The sequence below is a fragment of the Anarrhichthys ocellatus genome, unplaced genomic scaffold, assembly GCF_004355925.1.
Source record: "Anarrhichthys ocellatus isolate YVR2014 unplaced genomic scaffold, GSC_Weel_1.0 scaffold1, whole genome shotgun sequence".
NCBI lineage: Eukaryota > Metazoa > Chordata > Actinopteri > Perciformes > Anarhichadidae > Anarrhichthys > Anarrhichthys ocellatus.
The window spans coordinates 14,305,714-14,316,950 of record NW_022280031.1 but is presented as its reverse complement, the minus strand read 5'-3'; the positions used below and the strand labels follow the sequence as shown (position 1 = coordinate 14,316,950).

Genomic DNA, 11,237 nt, shown 5'->3' with positions numbered 1-11,237 from the left:
TAATATAATAGAACTCTGAAAGGGACCATAAGTAGCTACTATTACTTTGCTGCTAATACTTTTGTACTTTTACTTCAGTGAAGTCTTGCATGAACGACTTGTATTTTTGCAGAGCGATATTATGTTTACCTACTTTACAGATATAAATACTTCTTCCATCACTAACTAATATGCCCAATATTAACAGAAAGAAAATCACAAAAGTCACGCAAGACACATGATCAGTTTCATTACCAGCGATTTATTTATATCTGATGATTCTAGAGTTGTAATGCAGCCATAAATCTGCACTGTCACAACCTTGTTTTGGCTTTGAACAATGAACAATTAGTTAAGACCTGATTAGTGGAGGCAGATGTGGGGATGTTTTCCTGAAGCAAAGCAGGACCCCTTGAAATACAGTGAACATCTGTGATAAGACACAAGCAGGTACAATTTCATACAATACTTTCTTAACTAACACACATTTTATGATAAGTTAAGGAAAATTCCAATTGCCACTGGAAGATCAAGTGAGTGAAATTAAGATTCCTTAACATTAACACAAACAAATGACAGCAGTAATCGGGTTAGACTCATCAACACATTTGTCTCAGGAGTGCCTTTTGCATAAAGAAAGTGCATAGAGGTAAAATTACAATTAGTTATTGGTCGTCATGTAAAGATAAAACACAACCGGAATGTGCTGAACTCATATTTTAACAGCTGTTATAACAAGGGAATACATTCTACCGCAGGTTCTCAGAAAAATTCCAGTTTTTGAATTCAAGATTTTAATAACTAAGCATTTCTAAAACGACAGCATCTTTCATAGTCTTAGAGGCATAATAGGTCTGTTAACAGACATTTACGAAATAACGTCCACGTTGTTGTTGCGTCATCATCGATGATGCTGATGCTGCTTCATCTGTTGTTATTCAAATGTTAAGGTATAAAAAGCGAGCCAGATAAAATACAGCATTAAATCACCGTCATTACTCAGTCTACTTAATCACAAATCTGTGAATTAGATCAGAGGAATCCGAAGCAAGAAAAGAAAGCTCTACAATCATGAAGCGAATACTGAACTACTGCATCATCTGCGGCGGTCCTCGGCACAAGCCCCCCCCCCCCCCCCCCACCCCCTGTCAGCATGATGAATTTTGTTTCAGCAGGTCGGCCGGCAGCGAGGGGCTCAGTATGTGAGAGGACTCAGGATGAAGAGGCGATCCTCCTCCTTCCTGATCCACTTCAGCAGTTTGTTGACAGCAGAGACGGCCAAGGCCTTGGTCCCCAGCGGACTGAAGCAGAGGTAGAGCTCGAAGCCACTCGTCACCTGCAGGAGAGAGGAGGCAGAGCAGCACGAGGCCGTCTCAATGAGTACTGCAGTATTTTTACGATTTTTGAAAAGTAAATCTTTTAACGCAAAGAGACAAACTTATGAACGCTCACCTTTCAAACACAAAATGCTCTCCTTACATGCAAAGTGCAAAACCTCATGCTCAGTCCTCAGAATAGAGCCATACAGGAAAATACTGTAGAAGACAGTACAAGCATCTCATCTCACAACGCCAGGCTTACCCATGCCAGCAGGTTTTCAGATTCCCCACAGCGGTAGAAGGAGCGGAGGGGTCTGGATGGATGATGCAAGCTGCTGTGGAGGTCCTGGTACAGTCCCATCAGCCTTTCCTGCTCTCCATCAGACTGGTACACTTCAGGGAACTCTGGACTGGAGGAAAAGGAATAAGAGCATCTTGTCAAGTGCAACACCAAGAAAACCGTCACATGATTTGTGAAGCGAGCTTGAGACATATATTCTGAAACTGCTTAGGTCTGCCCACCTGGTGTACAGCCCTGAGCTCTTTGATTTGTACAGGAAGTGCCTGAGCTCCGGGATGGCGACCTGCTCCACAGAATAGCTGGGACATTTAAGGGCTTCTTTCAGGGCCTGGTAGGCACTGCGCTTGTTCAGCCTCTCCAGGAACCGCTGCTTGCAGTCGGACATGTTAAAAAAGTCCTCTCGGTCGGTCGAGACCAAGATGAGGCAGAGCTGGGACGCAGGCTCCAGGTAGGAGATGTGAGCGTGGAAAAACCCGGCGGTGTTGAACTTTGGCAGACAGATCGGCGTCCAGCCTTCGCCCTCTCGGAAGGACGAGGAGGAGCCGACGAGGTTGAAGACCAGGTGCAAGTCTATGTGGTGCAGGAACTGGTCCTTTTTCCTCACCAGAGTGACCAGGCGGTCGCCCGCCAGCAGGATGGAGAACACGAGGCTCTCGGATTTGGCAGCCTGCAGGCCCGACGACACCGCGTCCCTGGCGGAGCTGGCCAGAGGCAGGCAGGTGACGGCGCTGAGCAGCAGCCCAGGGTCGCGGTCCAGCCGATGCAGCAGGTTGTCGGTGAGGTACTCGGAGCCGGCAAGCAGGCGGCGCAGGTCGAAGTTCTGCTTGTGCTGGAAGATGTGGTTGAGCTGGGTGAGGGTCAGCAGGCTGACGATCTGGTAGTAGATGTACAGCAGCTCCCGCAGCAGCTCCTTGTCGGTCTGAGAGGTCCGAGACACGCCCACCAGGACCAGAGGGCTCTTGGTGAGGAAAATCACTTTACAGCCATCTGACACAAAATGTTTGACACAGATTAAAAACATGCACTTTTGACACATTTTATTTCTGACTTACGAACCAAAAGTACATCCTGACCTGCATGGATGGACCGAATGACGTTCTTCTCGGCCTCGACGACGGACACAAGGGCCATCATCACCCCCATGGTGCTGGACAGAGCCTCCTCCGTGCCGTAGCGGCTGTAGATCGGCTTGCCGGCCTCGCTCAGCACAAACACGTGTTTTCTGTGGCTCCTCCACGCCTCGCTGCACACGTCTTCCTCCTTAGTCCTACTCTCCGATGTGACGTCGATGTTGTGCTGCTCCTCTACGCTTTTCTCTCCCACCAGCACCTTGAGCTCGTCTGCACACTCTCCCGACTTGTCCAGTTCGGCCTCCCTCTGATCCTCTCCCTCAGCGGTCAGATCCTCGAAAGACTGCGCATGGACGAACATGGTACTCTTCTGACCGGCACCTGTGTTAATGTAGGGATAAATGATTGTCAAATGTTTGTCAGTATGTTGTATGAATGTGTAAGGAATATATAAGCGAGCACCTATAGAACAATAAAGCCTTTTTGGAGGCTGCTTTTGTTGTTGTTTTGCATCTGTTGGTGATGAGACTGGTTCCTATAGAAAAGCATCTGTTCTTTGATGGAGGTGCAGAGATTAACTAGACATACATTTGCAAAACCAACTCCTTAATCCTCATCCTTACAGTCTGTCTCTTGTGAAAGTAGAAAATATTGTTTGAGAACACTTCCAACCATGAATACATCTCCCCTTTGACGTCAGAGTGTGGCGTCATCTCACAAAAGGGGAGATTTATACGAGTGTGTTTTCAAACAACAGTTTTTCGGTGTCAGGTTAACTCTCCCACCTCGGCACAGCAGGTCACAGCTGCTTTCCCAAGCTTTTTTATGGGAACCATCCAGGACCATCTCCCACGCAGCGGCTGAGACAGTCCCAAACGAGGGGTAATGTTGGCCAAAAAAGCCGTCGGAAGATTCTATATTATGACATGTCAGTTCACAAGGTAGGAGTGTATCCTTTTGCTGAAACAAAAACTGAAAAAACTACCCACAAGAAAATGTATCTTTTTTTTTTTTAACACTGACTGACATTAGCCAGAATCCAGCAAAAGCCTCAATAACAGATGTTTTATTTGGGCTGTTACAGAGCATCCACGCTAAGAGAAATGAATAAGCTCTGGTCCCAGCTATCTAAGTCAGAGAAGAAGAAAAAAAGAAGAACAGAGAATAGAGAATACGACAAGTCTGTTAATGAGTCAGCTAGATAACACTACAAAAATGTCATGTTTATCTCAAGACTAGACCAGAAGAGCAAATCAGATTTGGATGTGTTCAAGCTGGATGTGACACATCTGTGCTGCTGGAGACGACTGTATTATTATAGCTCTTATGAGAGGATATGTCAGTTCTTACACTGTTGTTATGGCAAGGTATTCCTAAAGTGTTGGAGTTTTTTGACACATAATCTTATAGAGAGTATTACTATTAATAACTTCTAGTCTCACAGAGCCCAAAAAAGTAACGATGCATTCAGGAGCTCCAATTCAATTCATGACTTGTGATGTTTATCACAAGAGCGTTCCCAGCAAACAAGCGGGCAGATTGCAAAAGACAGATCATTGTGATCACATGTTAGAAATTTCTTTGCAAAAACAGGATGTGCATTCTCATTCTTCGTGTGTGTGTGTGTGTGTGTGTGTGTGTGTGTGCGTGATGTTTAACATCAGAATTACTGTCGTGTTTTATGCATGCATGTCACGGTACGATTATGTATTTGCCATTTAAAATCAATATTATCACAGGCATAGTCTGCTGCAAAGACTACCTGTTTCTATTTTGAAGCAGCAATCATAGAACCTAAATTCTGGCCGGATGCCAATGAGGAAATAATTATGAATGACACTTTGCATAAGAGTTATTAACTTGAATTCAAGAGAGCGGATCTCGACTTATTTATGGCCTGATGCATGATCGGCCCAACTTGAAGCCGTTTCCTTGTACAGCGTACACTGGTGTATTGTAGACGTTGTACTCGTGTACTGTAAACATTTTTTTGAATGTTTTGTAATGTAAACCCATGGGGGATGTGCCAGGAGATGGAGAAATACATACAATTCATTCACCCACTTATCCAAAAAATCCCACCGATAGTGGCTAATTACTCAGCCTCACCTGGTTCCGTACCCTCCACCAGACCTGGCATGGGGCTCTCCGCCCTCTCGGAGCGAAGGTTTTCCATGGGAGCCAGAGTAGCATTCTCCCACGACGCAGTGGACCTTTGGGCTTCTCCATCCATCACTGCTACTTATGGCAGTGGACACACACCTGGTAGGACAGACAGAGACAGCTGTGGGATCAGAGGTCAACAGCAGTTTTGTGAGACTGAGATTATTGATTGAAGATCGAGCTGGTTTCGATGTACTACTGTTATGACGTGACAGTGCGCGAGTCATTAAAATGTTATTTTCTCACAATAAAAGACTTTTGACATTTCTCCTTCGTGTTTACAGTAACTTATTCTGTTGTTGTTCACGCCCTTTAGTTTCAGAGAGGTGGTATGCTGATGGAGAACTTCTAAAGGCTACTTTGGTGGCTAACTTTAGCAGATAGTCCACAGTATCTGCAGCTAGCTGGCTCTGGTTTCAAAGTGCTCTCGTGACTGTTTTTTAGTTACTTCCAAATTATTACCTTTCATTTCCGGAGCTGTCTGCATCTGATCGTTGTGCTCCAACACAATTCGCTTGCCACACTGCAACTTCTACGCCAGCTAGCAAGCAGGGACAAGACCAGAGAGAAGTAACGTTACTTCTTCTTGCTAGTCATGACGTTAGGTTACCGGAAGTAGGAATTCTGGGATATGAAGTCCAGAGAAATGTTACGGAGCAGTCATACAGTCTGTGGGAGCAGTAAACAGACATATTTGAGTAAAATAACACACAAGTTAATTTTGAAATATTTGTAGATTAGTCTGGTTGCTTAATGTTGCATATTATATTGTAACGTCAGCAGAGTTTGTTATTTGATCTCGATGGTGCATTTATAGCACGTAGGATATCAGACAACCATGTTTGCTACTTTTTAAGATACTCCAAGTAGGAAAATAGACCCTTGGTGTAAAAAGAAAGTAACCAAAACATCAGTAAAAGTGATATTTTTCATAAAAAAATAATTTATAGGAAAAAAGTGGTAGGTGATTAGTTTATTTGTTGGAGCCTGATAGATTTTAGCTTCTCCTGTCTTATTAAATTATTAACAATTATTAAATTGAATACACCCAAAGAATACGAGTAACACCTGAATGCAGCGTAAAGGGGCGTGGCTTACGTTTGAACGTACAGCGCGGAAATGGGCCAGTCGTCATTGTGTTTGTGTTGAATAAGCCTGATAACGTTAAGTTCAGCTCGACTAAAATGTCGTTTCCCACACATTAGGGATGCGTGAATCCATTACAAAAGACTAGGCAGTAACTTAACGTCTTCCTTTTTGTTTTGTTGTAAGTATGGTGACTGATAAGGCAGCCAACGTTTACCAAAGCTAGCTAACGTTAGCAGGGCCAGTAACGCGTCAATGTTAGCTGACAACAGCTAACGTCAGCATTCACAGCACAGCTTTAGCAAGGCAGAATACTATTTGCATGTCAAGTAATACGGTTTTTGCACACTGTTCATCATAACAGGGTGATCCGCGTGGCAGCAAGATGCCTATCCGAGCATATTGCACGATTTGCTCCGATTTCTTCGATCACTCCAAAGATGTTGCTGCCATCCACTGCGGACACACGTTCCACTATGAATGGTAATCTGATACAGAGTGTCAAAACCTTCAGCACTCACATTTCTGACACGTTATAAATGTCTGATTGTTTCATTTTCTCCTCTCTTTTCTCAGTCTTCTCCAGTGGTTTCAGACAGCCCCCACGAAAACCTGTCCACAGTGTAGAAAACAGGTACAGTACGTTACTGAAGACTAAACTTGCCAAACAGAAGAAAGACGTCAACTTAAATACTGTTGTGCCTCCATGTATGTGCAGGTCAGCACCAGACACATTATCAACAAGCTGTACTTCGACATTGGTGAAGAGCAGGAGGGCACAAAGGACCCCGAAAGCTTGCAGGTACCACACTTGGAGCGTCTATTGTTTGAGTGAGGTTTTCTTTACAGAGAATCTTGTACTTGATGGTCCTTGTCATCAAGATTTGATTTAATGTCTCGTATTCTTTTGTGATTGTGTTTTTCCCCCCTAACTTAGAATGAGCTTGATCGAATGAAGGCGCTTTTAAACACCAAAGGTGAGAAACCTCACTATGTAGTGATCCGATTTGATTGTTGAAAGCAGCAGACGGCAGTGATTCATCGTCCTATTTGATCGATTTGCAGAGCGAGACTGGCGGGACAAGCAGAAGACGGTTGACAATTTGAAAGTCACTGTGGACAAGCAGAGGACAGACCTGGACAGTGTGCGGAAAGAGATTATGGAGAAAGAGATGCTCTGTTCCACCCTCAGAGTAAGCTGTCTGTTCTCTATTGTTTCAACCCATTTATTTTCTTATACTGACTTATATTGTCTCTGCAGATTGTTTTTGTTTATCTGTTTAATTGTTTTTTGACAGAAACAGATGACGTACCTTGAGAAGCAACAGAATGAAATGCAGGCCGCCAAGGACGAAGCCCGCAGACTCAGGACCAGAGTGAAAGCCTTTGAGAGGTATCTGCATTCATACAAATACTGGCTGTAAAGTTGACTCACACTATATTTACCACAAGATTAGCTGTTCTGCATGTGTGGACAAAATGTCGATGCTCTTAAATATTTCAATATCACATACTATAAATGATAAATGTGTGATTAAATCATTATTAGTAGTTTGGATATACAAGCAAGAAATAATTCATTGCTTATTTCCCTCAGGACAGTCGGGTATCAGAGTTCTTAATATGTTTTCTATTATGACAATATTCATGATTTATCAAACTCTGCTTAGTAAACTGTCTTGTTTCTTTGTAAAATAAAGTCATACTCACCCTGTGCACTAATACTGGTGGTTTGTCCCAGCCTGGATGTGTTGCTGCAGGGCCAGAGAGCAGAGGTGGAGTCCATGATCACAGATATGGGGGTCAGCCAGGCGGCAGTGGAGCAGCTCTCCATCTACTGCATCTCGCTCAAAAAGTAAGGAGCCCAAGAGCAGCTGATCAGTGTGACGGACACCACATCGTTTAGAGGTTCAGTCCGAATAAACACAACTTGCCAGTGTTCACTCACTAAACATTCATCTCCCCCCTTTCCTTTTTTTTAAAGAGAGTACGATAATCTCAAAGGAAGCCTGAAGTCTACACATGACATGTGTGAAAAGCTGAAGAGAGAAGTGCTCACGTCAAACAACAAGGTAACGCTGTTAGTAAGTCAACACACCTGGAGGAAGCCATTCTTGAATGCGGAATCTCTCTAAATCAAAGTGTTTTTGTTTTTGTTTTTTAATGTTTTAGTTACACAAAGCCACAGTGGAGGTGAATCAGACCAAAGAGGACATGAAATCTCTGCAGAACGATTTGGCCAATGCTGACAAGGAGATCTCTGTAAGGCAAATCCGCCAAATATGCCTTTTTATTTTCAGTATCGGAGAAAGTCGTGGTTGTGATTCCTGCATGTGTGTCTGTCCACAGAGTCTTAAGAAGAAAGTGGAGTTCCTTCAGAGGACTCTGAGCACCCCGACGCGGACAAATGAAGCACTCAGTCGGCTCGTCTTTGAAAGGTGAGTAACACTCAGCCCACTGGACTGACGTCTCCACGCGCTGCGACATAAACTATCTGTGATTTACTGATGAGTGTTCTGAATCCATATTCTCAGCCCGGCCCCAGTGGAGCTGAAGCAGCCTCGCCTCCACCATCCTGCAGACAGCCAGGACATTGACCTCAACATGACATACGACGTCACTACGCCAGATGATCTGGCCAAGAGACGGACGCAGTTCCAATCCAAGAAGATGCGGCTTGATCCTCAGGCGTAAGTTTAATGTAGCTCATTGTGGGAATGTGTGTTCTGTTTCGATTGTGGAAGCTGCTGCTGTGTGAGCCGTGTGTTCATAATACAGTTTAATCTGTGTTGTTGTATACTAGAGAATTAAGTAGTAATGCTTTCAAATGTTTTAAGTAAAATGCTTTATTTTTCAGGTCGTCTGAGTCCAAACAATACGAGAAAAGTTCATCTGTAAGCAAGGTAGCTTTGTTAATGTCACTCAACAAGGTTCATTTTTAAATGTGTTGCACATGTCTGACATTAGTTTTTCTTGCCTCAGGCTCGAGACGAGGATGGACCCCTGGATCCTTTTTTGAGGAACTCCCTCCTCTTCAGAAAGAAGGCTTTCGGTAGCATGTTAGACCCTCAGAGGAAGCTTGGAGCTGTACGTACTGCATAACTATCTCCTGCATTTCAGATCCAATGTTTTTATGTGTCCTTTGTCCTTTTTAGTGGTTTAATGAAAGAAAGTGTTTCTCGTTTCAGGTGAGAACTGGTTATGATGGTTTAGGAGGACGTACTAAATTCATCCAACCTGTATCCTTTTATTTCTGTCATGGGGAATGTATGTGTCAATCAAGTGTTTATTCATTTTAACTTAATCATTCATTTGATTGTGTTTGGACTAGCTAAAGCAAACTACTAAACTAAATAAACCTACTGCACGCAACCTGCCCAGCACCAGACAGACACAATAAGCGTCTCGCTAGTGAACATAGCCAGATATAAAAATATTCGTCAGATGGCCATAAACATGACTAATGCTAATGTTGCATCATTCCTTAACTAAGCGCTCCAGTCTCCGTTATCAGAGATTCGCCCGCTGATGAAAGCTAAGAGGAAAAAGGTAACCAGGCCTCAGCCCAAGATTGCAACTTGCCTGACTCTGGACGGCTTCCTCGAGTAACGGATGACCTCTCCTCCCCCCGGATGTGGAGTCTACGGTCAGGATGCTGCAGCTGCTGTGGGATGGACCATGTTGGTGCCGCTCTGGCACACAGAACCAGCCTGGCAGCGGTTCTGCCACTCGGCACCAAACGGGACTCTCTGATCGAAGCTTAATTCAAAAGCAGTCACTGACCTCCCGCATGACAACGGATGCTGAGCTTTCGAGGACATCAGCAAATCTGCTGTACATTTTTTTTGTTGACTTGAATGTGGAGACTGTGTCTCGACCAGCTTTGCGTCGGAGCCTTTTCTTCTTGTTATGTTGGTGTCTGTATGTGTGTGAGACAAACCGACTTCTTTAGGAAGCATTCTAATGTCACGCTCTGTATTATGTCATTGATAGTCACTGATATCATCTGTTCTCTATACTTGCACTTATTTAAAATCCATCCAACATGTGGATATACCTGAGGTATTTTTTAGTTTTACTGGTCCTGCCAGATGTAAACCAACTGAAATAATAAACAATATTTTTTTTTATTAAGGATTGTGTGGGGTCTACAAACAATTCCCTCTTGACTGTCGTTTTGTTGCCTCAACCAAACTTAGTAGTTTTGTTGCCTCAACCTAACTATAATGTTTTGTGTAAAGACAGAAATTTATTTTGAAAAGACTGTATTCTTGTAACGAGCAGCAATTGACACGTGTTGCTTGACTTTCATACGACAACACACGAAAAATGAGGACTAACTTTTTTGTAAGACCGGGTCTGGGATTGGGGGGGTCAAACTAAATCTCTGTGAAAACCATAACGTTGTAGTTCTTAGTGTCACATTGAGAAGTTCATCCAGTTTATTCACTATCAGAACCAGCTGCACTGGTAAACATAGAAGGGGTGCTTTAGCTCTGTACCCAGACATGTCTGGATGTTATGAACATAAAGTCTAACTTGTATTCAATTTGCATTAGTTATAACATAACTGAAGTGCATCTTCATCGTGATATCAAAGTACTAAAAAAAACACTTTCCGTGTGCAGCAGAAGAGTGTTCGTCTTTGTTTGCTCTGTTTATTTGAATGTGTGCAGTTGAAATGACTCATTAGACATTCAACACGCAACACGTACAGTAACTCGGTTGACTTCATGTAAATTGGTCAGAGGAAAATTCAAAGATACAGGAGTGAAACTAGAAAATATAGAAATCAAAATAATCATTTGAATATGTTTCTGTATTTATAGTTGCCCCATCACACACACAGAGACACACACACCTAACAAAGATACATGTACAAGTACTACAGTAACTAGTCGGCTCAGGCATTCTGCAGAAACAGTTTCGTCAGTTTATATATATTTATATTTTATAATCAGTTTTCCTCAAGGATAGAAATATCTTAATTCTACAGTTAATGTATTTTTATATTCTTAAACACATTTCGGGTGAAAATTCTGTCCCAGTTAATTGAAAAAATAAAAGGTCTTTTGGATAAAGCTCCTTCATTCAGGAACGCTCGTCATAGATTGTTTAACCATTTATTGCAACGAATGGAAATACAGTTAAACTTGAAACACTCTTTGAATGCTCCCCAGATTAGCCAGCAGCTACCGCGCCAAAACGGGGAGCACCGAGCATCAACCCCCAAAACAACGGAACCCAACGCCAAGTCTGGTATAACGCCCATGCTAAGCATCAGCTGGACGATGGAAAAGCTATGTGTAACAGTGAGCA

General features: G+C 43.2%; 2 protein-coding genes across 3 annotated transcripts; one reads left to right on the top strand and one right to left on the bottom strand.

Moving 5' to 3' along the window:
• Nucleotides 1-221: 221 nt before the first annotated feature.
• mon1a (MON1 secretory trafficking family member A) lies at nucleotides 222-5,431 on the bottom strand. Its single transcript, XM_031847934.1, has 6 exons — nucleotides 5,295-5,431; nucleotides 4,779-4,931; nucleotides 2,673-3,050; nucleotides 1,821-2,586; nucleotides 1,561-1,708; nucleotides 222-1,315 (listed from the first exon to the last, which is right to left on the bottom strand). The coding sequence occupies exons 2-6, from the start codon at nucleotides 4,900-4,902 to the stop codon at nucleotides 1,175-1,177; spliced, it is 1,557 nt and encodes a 518-aa protein (XP_031703794.1). The 5' UTR covers nucleotides 4,903-4,931; nucleotides 5,295-5,431; the 3' UTR covers nucleotides 222-1,174.
• Nucleotides 5,432-5,960: 529 nt separating this feature from the next.
• traip (TRAF-interacting protein) lies at nucleotides 5,961-10,070 on the top strand. 2 transcript variants are annotated; one of them, XM_031851253.1, is made up of 16 exons: nucleotides 5,961-6,099; nucleotides 6,283-6,401; nucleotides 6,495-6,552; nucleotides 6,637-6,720; nucleotides 6,856-6,895; nucleotides 6,984-7,111; nucleotides 7,217-7,311; nucleotides 7,660-7,773; nucleotides 7,903-7,990; nucleotides 8,091-8,180; nucleotides 8,268-8,356; nucleotides 8,453-8,608; nucleotides 8,776-8,821; nucleotides 8,901-9,005; nucleotides 9,107-9,157; nucleotides 9,420-10,070. In XM_031851253.1, the coding sequence occupies exons 2-16, from the start codon at nucleotides 6,304-6,306 to the stop codon at nucleotides 9,525-9,527; spliced, it is 1,350 nt and encodes a 449-aa protein (XP_031707113.1). In that variant the 5' UTR covers nucleotides 5,961-6,099; nucleotides 6,283-6,303; the 3' UTR covers nucleotides 9,528-10,070. The 2 variants fall into 2 exon arrangements, with proteins under 2 accessions (XP_031707113.1, XP_031707102.1); XM_031851242.1 differs by having other exon boundaries at nucleotides 5,961-6,401.
• The last annotated feature ends 1,167 nt before the right edge of the window (nucleotides 10,071-11,237 follow it).